Source organism: Hemicordylus capensis, chromosome 1 (genome assembly GCF_027244095.1).
Source record: "Hemicordylus capensis ecotype Gifberg chromosome 1, rHemCap1.1.pri, whole genome shotgun sequence".
Lineage (NCBI taxonomy): Eukaryota > Metazoa > Chordata > Lepidosauria > Squamata > Cordylidae > Hemicordylus > Hemicordylus capensis.
In genome coordinates, this window is record NC_069657.1 from 162,481,053 (window position 1) to 162,495,569 (window position 14,517).

General features: G+C 45.3%; 1 protein-coding gene across 4 annotated transcripts in view; it reads right to left on the reverse strand.

Annotated features, from left to right (window-relative positions):
* Nucleotides 1–14,517, reverse strand: part of ITGB5 (integrin subunit beta 5) — a 108,557-nt gene that overhangs the window by 61,788 nt on the left and 32,252 nt on the right. For 3 of the 4 annotated variants that reach the window (XM_053267775.1, XM_053267793.1, XM_053267785.1), the window contains one exon: nucleotides 13,133–13,382. In XM_053267775.1, the coding sequence (XP_053123750.1) occupies nucleotides 13,133–13,382 (250 nt within the window). Of the gene's footprint in view, nucleotides 1–13,132; nucleotides 13,383–14,096; nucleotides 14,200–14,517 lie in introns of those variants that run through there. The other variant, XM_053267802.1, reaches the window with a different exon arrangement.

The following is a 14,517-nucleotide window of genomic DNA, read 5'->3' on the forward strand; positions in this document are numbered from 1 at the left end:
AGGTCGAGTATCCCTTATCTGGACTGCTTAGTACCAGCAGTGTTCCGGATTTCGGACTTTTCCGGATTTGGAAAAGCCATGTAATACAGCCATGTAATTCTGGTAGATGGGGGTCTGGAATTGGAGGCGGAACTCTTGTGAGAGTGTGCAAGAGTTCCAGTGGCGAGAAACAATGGCGGCGGCGAGGAGGCGGATGGCTGAAGAGGTAAGTGGAGGAGGCAGGAGGCGCTGATAGCGGTGGGTGGGCAGTGGGGGTGGGCAGCTAGCGGCGGCACTAGTTTCCTATGTACAAGATGATCTTGAGGCATGGCCCTGAGGAAGGCGGCTTGACTGCATTTTTTAAATGTGCAGAGATGGGGGGTTTTGTGGGGGTTTTTTGGTTACGGCGTGGTGTCTGGATTTTGGAGCATTCTGGATTTGGGATGTCCAGATAAGGGATACTCGACCTGTAACACTTTCACATAATAAAAACAATTAAAACCAATTCACAGAGTGAACAATTAAAATAATTTCACAGGATACAAACAATTAAACTGTTAATTTTAATTAAAAGCCTGAGAAGGTAAAAATGGAAGCCACATGCTCTTTTAGATGGAGTTAGAGAATTCAGACAAACACTTGCGTGAAACAACATATTTTCTTTATATTCTGAGACTTACATTAGGCTTCTTCCCACCCCCACCCCACCCCACCCATACTCTGGAAACAATTACACCACCCCGTTGTTCATCAGTTTTCAGGCTCTGTTGTTGCATGTATGCACATGGTAACCCAGATGGCGTGGAGCAACATTATGAGGTTTCCTGCAGCTGTTAATCTCTCTTAAGGCTCCTGTGTGGCAGGCCACCTGCTTCTGCCTGCTCCTCATAGCCATTCTGTCTCTCACTGATCTGATAGCTTGGCTATGGATAATAGGACCTCCTTTATTTGTTTATTTTACATTTATATCCCGCTCTTCCTCCAAGGAGCCCAGAGCAGTGTACTACATACTTAAGTTTCTCCTCACAACAACCCTGTGAAGTAGGTTAGTCTGAGAGAGAAGTGACTGGCCCAGAGTCACTCAGCAAGTCTCATGGCTGAATGGGGATTTGAACTCGGGTCTCCCCGGTCCTAGTCTGGCACTCTAACCACTACACCACGCTGGCTCCTCTGAGGACTACATAAAATCCTAGCTCCTCACACCTGAAATCAAACCTTTTTTTCCTTGCCACCTTCCTCCCCAATTGTCTTCAATTGCCCTCCTCCCAACATTCCACACCCCTTAACATCTGTCATTTAACATCTGTTGTCTGGACTTTCCTTCTGACAAGAAGTCATGCCTCCTTTCTTTATCTTTTAACTTGGTGACTCTCACCTAGGACCCTCTCCAATGTGCTGTGAATTTGATTTTTTTATCTGACCATCAGCGTATGAATTCCAAAAGGGTGTTGTCAATACTTTGGGTGGTCGCCATCTTGAAACATTGTGAATCAGCAAACACATACACACACACACACACACACACAACCTGCCCCTCTCCATGCCATGTAAATATGGCTTGATTCCAGCTAACAATGCAAATGTTATTAGAGAAGGACACACACATAGATCCCACCAGCCTTATTTCCTTTGGATTGTAGGGCAAAATGCCCCGCAATGAACAGAGCTTACACAGTGTGTCGGGATGCCATGTTACCTGGTTGCTTGGGTGGTCCTGTGGAGTCTGGAGAAGGGCATGGCATCCCTCCTGCGGGGCTTTCGTTCCCTTCAGGGGGCAGTAGGGATGAGAAGGGTCCAGGCTAGTCGGATACCAGTGGGGTTGAGAGGGCAATGCAGGGAGAGCTGTAGGAAACAGCTCCAGGGAGACAGCTAGGTTGGGTGGGGCAGGAAACAGGGAGCAAGGTTAGGAAGGGGGTGGGGCTGGAAACAGGCTTTAAGCCCTGTCAGCTCTTCACTGGGACATTTAAAGACAAGGCAGCTGATGAGGAGGAGTTCCTTCTGAGTATGGGAGCCAGGAGTTCTCCAGGAGAGGGAACTGGCTGAATGCAGCAAGCCAGGAGGAGGATACAGGTGACAAGCTAACCTCCTTCCCTGGCTGTTCCTGAGGCTGACCTTTTGGGGGGGTGTTCCAGTCATTCTGGAGTTCAAGGAGGGCTAGAAGCTCACCTCGTCCCTTGAGAGTCTGACACACCATTTAAGAATTTATTTTTGGCTCACCACAACCTGTTAGCTAAAGAGCTCAGTTACTACATAACTTTTTTTTTTTACTCCTTTCCTTGTCTTGATCACCTCAGCATTGCAGGAAACCCACCATGGGAGAGAGGCCTGACCTGGCTATGATGAACAGCAGCAGCTGCTAACAGCTGGGAAGCAGAGATGAGAGGAACTCAGAAAAATCCTCTGCCTTTGATTTATATCGCTCTTCTTTGTATTAACACAATGAATTTACATACTGTAATCAAATAGTTGAGCTGACTGGCTCATGTGTCCACATAGCACATGAAAATAGTGAAATTGACCAATTGAGTGAAATTAGTCTTTCCATTCTAGGAACTAGAGAATGAATCACCATGATTAAAAAATTTGTTTGCCCTGCTCCACTAGCCTTATTATTTCAGGGGAGTAGCTTCAGCTTAATCTTACTTTCTCTTACAAATATGAACAGGAGTCCCTAGAAGCTTAGCAGTTTCAGGTTCAGTTAGCTAATACTCTGTGATTTGAAACTTAGCAGCAATCATATGTCAGACTAGTGTTAGGCTGAAGGAAAATTGGCAGCCTTTCATAACATAGAACCTCAATTTCTCAGCAAGCCTGACCCCTCATGTGATTCTATTACACAGTCCAAAATGTGAAAGTAGTGACTTGTCATAAATTATTCAAGCAGTGACATTCAAAGATAGTGTCAAAAACTTGTTTCCCCACACAAGAAAGATTATCCCATCTATGTGTGTAAGGAGGGAGAATTTCCAAGGGTGCATTTGTGCCTTGGCCACTGACGCTCAAAAGTCCAAACTTCCCCTCACCTACAAAGGCACTGAAAGGTTTAGAAAATTCAGAAATGACAAATACTCCATCCCTGTACCCAAAAGGAGCACCTTGACACTTAAGTAGTTATATTCAATTAAGTACTTTGTTCTCAGTGGAGAAACTGTTCCTCCAGGCTTCACCTTTCACTCCATCCCCTTCTCTGAACGTTCAGATGCCAATTATCCTGCGTTTCATGTTGCCACCAATTCACATTGGAACATCTGCATGCTAGCTGTCAGCCACTCCTGTTTTTTTCAAGCAAGAGCTGGTGGGGGTGGGGGAGAACTGTGGCTGCAACTTCTTGCTGGCTTCTGGTCACAAAGAGCAGCCAAGGGTGGCACACCACACCAACAGCCCCCACAAAGCAAAAGCCTTTCTCCAGGAGCCAAGGCTTCCATCTCTTCAATGGCAGCTGCATTGAAAGTGTGGGTGGGTGGGCTAGTCTAGGGGCAAGAGAGGGGCAGGCAGACATGCCCAGCCTTTCAGAAAGGTAGCTGGAGCAGGAGGGCCTTTCTCATCCCTGTCAAGGCCACCTACCCAGAGCAGGTGGAAGCAAGCAATGATATGGATAACATGTGAATCATTCAAAAAAGTTATTGATTTAGAGGATTCCATCTCAGGGCAGAGGATCGGTTTATAGAGGTTTCTTCTTGCAGCCAATATCCACATCACTTCCCCTAGCAGCCAGCAGCAGACAACTGACAGTGTAGATGAAGCAAGTGCATGCACCCCAGCAGTGGTCCCTCTAATTTTTTTCATCTGTGTGCGGAATGAGTTTTGTTCTGGGCAGCAGTATCAAGGCAGTGTGTGTGCACCTGCATTCAGAATGTGGCCTTCCTGATTCAACCTGAGCAGGATCTAAAACGAACTGAGTGGACATCCAAAAACTTGTGAGTGTGTGTATGCCTTAGAGGGAACAGTGCACCCCAGGGATGCTTAGGTCAAATAAGAAATAATAGTATCCAGGATCCCCATAGTCTTGTGTGTAAGTATCCAGACCAGGTGAGCCTGGTGTTCTACATAATAGACTTTGACTGAGTAACACGAGGCCACTTTCAGAGTGAAAATGTTCATCCCTGGAGCCAAGTATTCATTCACTGCCAGCTTTATTTCAGCTGCTGGGCAGCTTCTACCATCACACCCAGGTTACTGACACTGGATATGGACTTCTTTGTTACAAGTAAATGTCCAGAAGAGGGAAGGCTTTAAATACAATTATATGAAATTTAATAAAACAGGCTGCTAATAAAACTGGAAACTGGAGTCCACTTTCACAGGAGCAAATTGCACTGAACCCAGCGGGACTTAGTTCACCGAAAACATGTGTAAGATTGAGCTGCAAATTTTGTTTTTTAACAGGTTGCACACTATATTTTAAATTAATATTAAGGAAGTGGCAAAGGATGTAGTTTTTTCCAAACTTTGGTTTCAAAACATTTTTAATGCCAAGGCAAGCCTGAGAAAATTCTAGCTAGTGTCTTGGTGGGAAGCAAAGACCAAATGCTTGCTTGTCTTGCTGATATAGAGGATCCTTAGTTTATGCAAAGGGAAAGTAGATATTCATATCACCAGCCTACCATTTTGAAGAACAAAATATTCTGGCAGGAATTCACTTGACCCTTCAAGCTAGAATTGTCTTTAAAAAAAAATAAATTCTGGCAGCTGATCCAAATTCCTGCACATTTCAACTGTAATAAGTTTCCAGTCCTCATGGTTATTATTATTATTATTACATTTATATCCCGCTCTTCCTCCAAGGAGCCCAGAGTGATGTACTACATACTTAAGTTTCTCTTTCACAACAACCCTGTGAAGTAGGCTAGGCCGAGAGAGAAGTGACTTGCCCAGAATCACCCAGCAAGTCTCATGGCTGAATGGGGATTTGAACTCGGGTCTCCCCGGTTCTAGTCCAGCACTCTAACCACTACACCACGCTGGCTCTCTATGGAGTTTAGACTGAAAATATATACAAGCCTCTTCAGCAGAGCACTCATCCATTCAAGGACAATGTCTGACTGTCTTATTTGGCTGTTGATCTCTTTTTCATTGCTTCAAATGATGCTCCTGTTCAAAGACTATACCATCCCTTACCTGCATGCCAACAAATACAGGTGAAAGTCGGAAAATTAGAATATCGTGCAAAAGTCCATTAATTTCAGTAATGCAAATTAAAAGGTGAAACTGATATATGAGACAGACGCATTACATGCAAAGCGAAATAAGTCAAGCCTTAATTTGTTATAATTGTGATGATCATGGCATACAGCTCATGAAAACCCCAAATCCACAATCTCAGAAAATTAGAATATTACATGGAGCCAAGAAGACAAGGATTGAAGAATAGAACAATATCGGACCTCTGAAAAGTATAAGCATGCATATGTATTCAGTACTTGGTTTGGGCCCCCTTTGCAGCAATTACTGCCTCAATGCGGCGTGGCATGGATGCTATCAGCCTGTGGCACTGATGAGGTATTATGGAAGACCAGGATGCTTCATTAGCGGCCTTCAGCAATTCTGCATTGTTTGGTCTCATGTCTCTCATCCTTCCCTTGGCAATGCCCCATAGATTCTCTATGGGGTCAGGTCAGGCGAGTTTGCTGGCCAATCAAGCACAGTACACTGTATACTTTTCAGAGGTCCAATATTGTTCTATTCTTCAATCCTTGTCTTCTTGGTTCCATGTAATATTCTAATTTTCTGGGATTGTGGATTTGGGGTTTTCATGAGCTGTACGCCATGATCATCACAATTATAACAAATTAAGGCTTGACTTATCTCGCTTTGCATGTAATGCATCTGTCTCACATATCAGTTTCACCTTTTAATTTGCATTACTGAAATTAATGGACTTTTGCACGATATTCTAATTTTCCGAGTTTCACCTGTATAACATGCTGTTCAAATTCAATCTGGTATTCAGAATAAAGCAGGAAACTAAACATATATATGCAAAATAAATACGTTTGCAAAAATGTTCTAGGTTCTCTATATTGAAAGTAGCATGCACTTTTTCTTTTTCTGGTACCAGCCACACCAATATTTCTTGTACTCAACCATTAGGACTGGAGATAGAGGAGGCCCCACATGACATGTTTTACCAAAGTTTTAAACTGTTTCCCCTCCTCAAAAGTGAGACTTGGAAAGGTCACAGGAATTCAGAAACAGAGTTGCTTCATGATCAGAAACTACTTGCTACATAATAAGTAAAATCAGCAGCCATGAAGCTGTACACTCACATGAAATCAGGATACTTCACCAGAAACAATATGGAATGACTATCCAGGATCCACAAAGTAGCGGCTTTGTTCACCAAATGCTTCCAGACATTACAAAGTCAGCCCAATAGCTTTGTGCTTAGCAAGATGGCAACTTTGTGCTTAGCAAGATGGCAACTAACCTGGGAAGATTTTGAAGTCTGAAAGTTTCTTTCATCTTCCTGGCTACTCTCCTGCCCACCCACACACACACTCCAGTTGTCCCCAATTGTCTGATATAAAACTGCAAAGCCTAAAACATCCATGTGTGAAAGGTATTGCATTAGAAGATATGGGTGAAGAACATGGGAAGTGGTTTTCATGCCCCAATCTCATCATGTTTCCTTAGAAATGTTTTCTGCTGATTTCAACAGGGATTATTCCATATAAGTAAATTAGAATTGCAGCCCTAGTCTCAGACACTAGTGCAGGAATGGGCAGAGTTAAATTTCAAGGAGATCAAGTAATGGCCCCCAAAACATCCTCCAAATTCCACACAAACATTTCCCAACATGGCTCCACACTGCCTCCAGAAGTGCCCCCCAAGCTGAAAATACCACCGGAAGTATGAAATGTACACACAGGAACAATGGACACACAGGAACAATGGACAAATTCACTCCCGTGATTCACCTCCCTCTCACATAAGACTAGAACCAGGGGTCATCCCATGAAATTGATTGCCAGGAAATCTAGGACCAACAAACGGAAGTACTTTTTCACACAACACATAATCAACTTGTGGAATTCTCTGCCACGAGATGTGGTGACAGCCAATAACCTGGATGGCTTTAAGAGGGGTTTGGATAACTTCATGGAGGTCTATCATCGGCTACTAGTCGGAGGGCTACAGGCCACCTCCAGCATCAAAGGCAGGATGCCTCTGAGTACCAATTGCAGGGGAGTAACAGCAGGAGAGAGGGCATGCCCTCAACTCCTGCCTGTAGCTTCCAGCAGCATCTGGAGGCCACTGTGCGAAACAGGATGCTGGACTAGATGGGCCTTGGGCCTGATCCAGCAGGGCTGTTCTTATGTTCTTATAACTGAAACCGGGTACATACTGCTGAACTGCGAATAGCTGAAACCATGAATGGAGAACCTGCAATCATCAAGGGCCTCCTATATACATATATCCAAACAAACATCTACATACAGTATATGTGCATATGTATATATGCTGCAGGGAAGGCTGCATTCCCCCTCCTGTATTATTATAGTCTCATGCCCATGGCTCAGAGACACTGTTCTTTTTATTTTTTCAGAGTCCTAGGTAGTGTCCTGGTGACAGTAAGAGAGAGGGAGATTGTGGTGAACCTGGCACAAATTAAGCTCTGTTCCTATCCGCTCAGTCATGTAAACCTTTATCTTAGTTTGAGAACTGAATGTGGTTACAGTTGGAATAGCAAGGGTAGGTTATTCTCACTTGAAAGCAAAAGGTTAAGAAGTTTAGGAGGAAGAGGGGAAGTTGCCTAGGGATATGTTAATCAATTTTTTGCATTCCAGCATGCAGATTTTCTCTGTCTATGTACCTTAGCTCTCATGCAGCACATTTTGATCTACCACGTTTTTCTTATTTTTATAGGCTGAAAGAAAGTTTAGTTAGTTTTCACTTGTAACTCATCTGCATTTCTTCAAAGGCCAGTTTTGCTAGCAGTTACTTAGCTGTAAAATAAAATAACTCTCTACACACTCTCGCAGATATTTGTAGTCACTCTTGGTTCCTAGAAATTATTTAAACACAAACTTGTTTTTTTGTTTTAAACATTAAAAAAAAAAAAGGTCCCAGTCAGTGTTCCCACTAACAGGGATTCCCAGATGTTGTTGACTACAACTCCCAGAATCCCCAGCTGCAATGGCTTTTGCTTGGGGGTTGTGGGAGTTGTAGTCAACAACATCTGGGGATTCCTATAAGAGGGAATACTGGTCCCAGTGCTCAAGCACGCCTAAATGGCATGCCCTCTTCTTTGGAAACAGCTACCCTTGGTCATCACCACCATTTATTACTTAACACAAAGCCTCAGGGTGGAGCTATCGGTGTTCCAAGGCCTCCCACCTCTTGCCAGCTGGCACTTTTGCTGCCCCCCTGGTCAGCCACTCCTACTGCTGCCACCTGCTTGCTGCTGTCGCTTGCCAGGGCTCCCAAGAGGGCATGTGCTCCCTCCATTCCCGGCAGGCTTATCGTAAACAGGAAACCTTCCTGCTTCTGACCAGCCCAGGAGCCCTGGCAAGCGATGACAGCAGGCAGCAAGCGAGTGGCAGGAGCAACAGTGGCGGCAGGCAAGGCAGCAAAAGCACCAGCCAGCAGGAGAAGGCAGGAGGCAAGTGAGGCACTGCCATGGGTGAGCGGGGGGCTGTGTTGCCGTGGACAGGGCACCCGGGGTGGGGGGGCGTTCCCAAACCTGGGCCCTCACTGCCCTCGCTACGCCACTGCAAAGCCTATCACTATAGCAGGTTTATAAAATTATGCACGGTGTGGAGAGAGCAACATTTTTCTTCCTCTCTCACAACACTAGAACCAGGGTCATCCTGGTTCAGGGCCAGGAAATTTAGGACTGACAAAAGGAAGCACTTTTTCACACAACTCAAAACTAACCTGTGGAATTCTCTGCCACAGGATGTAAACATAGTAAGCTGCCTTATATTGAGTCAGACCATTGGTCTATTAGCTCAGTATTGTCTACCCAGACTGGCAGCGGCTTCTCCAAGAGTACAGGCAGGAGTCTCTCTCAGCCCTATCTTGGAGATGCCAGGGAGGGAACTTGGAGCCTTCTGCATGCATGTGGTGACAGGCAGAAGCCTGGATGGCTTTAAGAGGGGCTTAGACAAATTCATGGAGGACAGGTCTATCAATGGCTGCTACTAGTCTCCTTCAGGCTCAGAGGCAGGATGCCTCTGAATACCAGGTGCAAGGGGAAGGCATGCCTTCACCCAGGGTCGGAGCTATAATTGGGCGAACGGGTTCAAAGAACACGGGCCGTGCCCAATCAGGAGCCACCATTCGCGGCACTGACAAGCCCCTTGTGTCTGACGTTAGACACGGGGGCGGTAGTTTAGCTCCCGAGCAGGGGCTGCACAGCCCCTTCGGGAGCTAAACAAAGGCTGGCGCTGCATTCGCAGAGCCAGCCAGGAGCGGCTTTTTTGCTGTGAACTCAGCGCCAGCCTAACTAGCTCCTGAAGGGGCCGCACGGCCCCTTCAGGAGCTAAGACTGGTTCTGCGTTCTCAATGCAGCCCAGAAGCAGCTCTTCCCTGCAGGGAAGAGCCGCTCCTGGGCTGCACTGCGAACGCAGCGCCAGCTTTCGTCTAACTGCCGAAGGGGACGCGTGGCCCCTTCAGCAGTTAAGCTGATTCTCCCGAACGGAGCCTCAAGGCTCCGTTCGGGAGCCAGACCACGCCCCCCACGTCTGACGTCAGACGCGGGGGCGTGGCTATCGGGGCGCCCGCCACGGCCGCACACGGGCCACTGGTGGGCTAGCTACGCCCCTGCCTTCACCTCTTGCCTGTGGGATTCCCAGAGGCATCTGGTGAGCTACAGTATGAAACAGGATGCTGGACTAGAAGGTCCTTGGGCCTGATTCTGTAGGGCTGTTCTTATGTTCAGGCACCACAGAAAAACTAAAAGAAGCTGCAGGAAGGGCTTAGTGACCAGATAAAATGGGGCAATGCTGTGATAGCTCTACTAGATCATAGTTTTCTGGTGTAGAGCAAGGGGAGAAAGGAGTGGGGAAAGGGCAATGGCCAATTCTACCTTATTGGTTGTGGAAAATTAGTAGAAAGGATTATTTTGATCTTAAGCATGCAGAGAATTGTCTTTCTTTCCAGTCTTAAACAAAATCTAGCAATTGCTTGCAGAATTTTGATAGAGGACTGAAAACCTGACTTTTAAGAGTTTGTGTGTATAATTGTTTCATATTTAGAGCATAGATGGTTGCCACTGTTGATATAAGGAAGAAATAGTCACCTAGGTTAGAAAAGCATGGAATATTTTTTTTAAATCGCACTGCAGTATGCAGCTTGACTTACACCAACGAGCCGTCTGGGCTGTTTTAGTGAGCCATAGCCCCTGGGCTGTCAGGGCACCCTTCCCCACCCCATTTCTACAAGAGCCTCACTATTTTCATCTATGAATGTTTACATTCACAGTTAGAACTTCCTATCTGAGAATGATATTGTAAATAATACTAAGTAATAATAATAAATAAACCTCATCTTGAAACAGTGTTTCTAGTTCCCTTTTAGCTTTTACTTCATTTCCCTCCCCTTAAAGATGATAGAAAACAGATGAACGCACACACAGCAATTTGTCCAGGCTATTTGAGTAAACTAAATATCTAAAGTCCCTAACTCCAGTAAACGTTCCATTTATGATCTATTTATTTATGATCTATAGATCTTTATTTGATCTATTTAACAAATGCCTTAATTTTGAACCTGAGGGGCAAAAAGTTTTTTTTTTTAAAGAGTAGTTACAAAGTAGTTTCAATCACTCCAACTAAATCATAGTTTAACTAGTAAAACAATCTTTTAGGTATTTAAACTTTTAAGATATAGGGATCAGAACCAAAGATTGATCAAGAGTAATAAACTCTACCTCAACTGCGGAGCAAAAAATATCTATATATTTAATCCTCCTGGAAGCGCCTTTAGAATGTGCGTTCAGCTGATTGGCTGGGTGGCAGAGGCGCCTGATAGGCTGAGGCGCACCCAGGAGGATGGGTTGTTGGGCCGTCCTGGGTAAAGGGGAGGAGGAGGTGGTGGCAAAGCCTGGCCTGGCCACCAGAGGCGGGAGGCAGTGGCAGGAAATGGGGTGAGTGGGAAACAGGTGGCAGCGCATAGCCCTGGCGCCCGTTGGAGGCTGGGGAGAGAAGGAAACAGGCGGCGGGACTTCCCTGTTCACCGCCTGGGAGGAGGAACGGCAGCAGCGGGGCCCTTTTCAGCCACCCGGTACGGAGGGCCTGTGGCGGCGGTGAGGTCCGTCCAGAAATGGCCGCCCGCCACGCAGCGAGGTAAAATGCTCAGTGCAGATGGGGGGGAGGAACGGACGGGGAAGGAGAGAGGGCAAGTGAGTGTGGCAGGAGGGTAAGAGAGAGTGGGGCAGGAGGGAGGGAGGGGGCAGGATGGAGGGGAGGAACAGCCAGCCCCAAAGAGCGCACAGATGCTCTGTCCGGGTCGGCTAGTAGGGTTGTATTTGTAAACATAAGCAGGAGCCTCTGGTGTATCCAGGCATGGTCTTTCCAGTCACCAAAAACCAACCCATCCATCCTGTGATCTTCCAAATGTTTTACAAGCACCAATCAGTCCCCCTCATAGGAAAATAGGCCATTATCCATCCTATGCATTTCTGTAGGTTGTATTAAGGCTGGGAGTCACTCTCAACTTGTGCGGATTCAGTGAAATCTCTCATGTTTCCCTCCATTGAACAACAGATACCAGCGTAACACACCACAAAACTTTTCAAGTCCCCACAGATTTGTAATATTTCAAGGTCCATAAGGATACACAACAGGAATGTGGACTGTTTTAATCTACAGAGCAACTCAACAGTTTGTACAGCAGCCGTTCTCGGCTCAAACAGCCCCCACATGCCCTTAGAACATCACTATGTTCTTAATATGGTTAAGTGGTGCCCCATATAAGCAAACTCCCTCAAATTAAAACTACAAGAGAGTCAAAAGTCTCTGTGTAGACCCACACAATCTGGAACCCACCCTGGCTACTCTCTCCACAAACCAACAGCAGCCTATCAGCCATCTAAGGCAGCCTAGCAGGGACCCAACAAGTCTCTTTTTGCTGCCTGGGACCATTTTTTAAGCCACATCAGACTTTCAGTTGGTAAACTGCATACGATGCAGGCCTAGTTTTCTGACTAGGAAGGAACTTCTGGTCATGAAACAGAAGCCTAATACATGAAGTTGAGCAGATCTTTAGATGTGAGATGGGTGGTGATCAGTTGTGGCACCCTGATTCTGGAATTCCCTTCCAGGAATGTTCACCTGGAGCATTTCCAGACAGGGATTTTAGCTTGGAATGGAGGGTGTGCGTTCCCACATCAGCCAGCTTTGTAGGGAGCACTTCACACAAGTCAGGTTTTTCACTGCACTTTAGAGCCTAGCCCAATTTATGTCTGGGATTTTAAAAATCCACCTTTTTGTTGGGTTGGGTTTTTTTTTACAAATTCAAATTCGCAGTAAAGTCTCGCAGTAAAGTCTCGCAGTAACCCCGCAGCAAAGCCTACTGTCTGGGAAAGTTCTTGGCACTATTTTGATGAACTGATGTCATTTTGGTGCCAGACAAAAGCATTGGTTTGCCCAGGCATTTCATCATGTGATCAGATTTGTTTTTATTCTTCTGCACCAAACTTTCATGATATGGCTTATTGCTGCTCTGTTCTGCTTTTATAATATTGTGATGCATTTATTGTTTTAATTGTTCACAGATTCCATACCACCACACCACTGGGAGGTTTGCTGACAAGCAACTTATACATCTTTTAAAAAGTGATAAACAAATTAATATTGGGTACTGTCCTTATTTTAGGTACAAAAAAACATAGGCCAAGTATATTTTCACAATTGCGGAACCAAATTTCCACTTCCCAACATGGATTTATATCTCGGTGATTAAATATCAAATAAAATCACTAAATGGGAAAGAACCTCCTAATGTTAAAATTTTATTTTACATGTTTTGCAAGTGTATAGTAGAGGGAGAACTCTCTGGTGTCTCTACTTTTAAATTATCCTGCAAACTGTCAAAAATCTTAAGCAGTGGAAAGCTGGTACTAGCCACTAGCTTGTTTTTCTCAATATGAAATATATATATTTTCAAGCAATGTCAAGACAATACACATAACAGCAGCCCTCTTACTTACCCAGTACATGGGTTATTCTGGTGCATAGGTGCTGTGTAGGAAAAGGGAGAAATATTCTTGTCCACAGAAGATCCAAGCCCAAGGCGGAAATTGCTAGTGAGCTTTCTCATCTCTTCAGCCAGCTTGGTTCCCAGATTCTGAATGTTCTCCAGATCATCCTTCATGGACAGGGAAAGATCCATCAAATAATATAGATCCACAGGGTAGTCTTCTACCTGCCGAACCTGTACCTGGAAGGAAATTGGGTCACCTGTGGAAGCATCAGATAACAACATATTAATAAGCAAAGCAAAAGACTTTTCCTTCTTTGGCTCTTGGTTTACTCAGCTTGTGATATAAAATTATCATCTTAACCATTACCAGAAATAGCCACAGATTCATGGCTGAAGTATGAATAGTTCTGCACAAGGTTTCCTGTTACAACATGTAATTAATATAATATGCCAAAATCCAGACAGCATATTTTCCTTTTTGTGTCACATAGATGTTATTCTTTCATCTAAAGCTCAAATAGCTGCAGCTTGGCAATTGGGGTAAAGGGGGCTGATGAAGGGAAGAGCAAATGAAACCATTCTCCATGCATCTCAGTGGCATTAACTCTTTTATTTATAAATGCTCCAAGGCTGTCTCATCCCATCCCACCCCATCGGCATGATTTGGCAACAATGGATAGCCACACTCCTACTGAGCTGCGCTCCATGACTGCTCTTCATCCAGTTCCAATGCTGGCAGGCAAACTTCAGATCAGGCATAGCTGTGATTCAGGATACTGCAGCCCTTCAACAAATGTTGCTGCTGCTACAGTTCAGAGAAGTTGTGGCATCTCTTGGTCCAGCCCCCACCCAGCTGGAGGTGAAGTGAGGTGCCATGGGCTTGCAGCTGTTTCATGTATGTATTTACCTCATGTACCTCTTGCCTTTCTACCAATGCACTGAAGATGGTCAGTGTTAGAGTAATGCCTTACCATTTGGTGCAGTACAAAAAGGGAAAGGGGGGCGAAAAGGAAGAGGAAAACCTGCACATTCAGGGTTCATTATGAACCCGGCCTGAGACAGTTCTGGGAGGAGAAAAGCCAAATGGCAGATTCACAGCTGAACCCACGGAAGACCTCACGGTGTCACTTCTCCCTCTAAGGCAGCTAGAGACGACGGCTAAGGAGGGGAGGAGCCAAATGGTAGTTGCTCCCTGCTGGTTTGATGGAGGAGACCTTGCTTCTCTCTCTGAAGCAGCCTACAGAGAATGCTCCAAGCAATCACAGTAGAATGGGTAGTGGTTCCAGGGCTGTTCCATGAGCCAGTATTCCAACTCAAAAATATGTCTGGGATATGCCCACATTTGGCTGCCCCTGCTAGTGGAGCTAGCAGGGGGAGGGAGAAGACATCAAG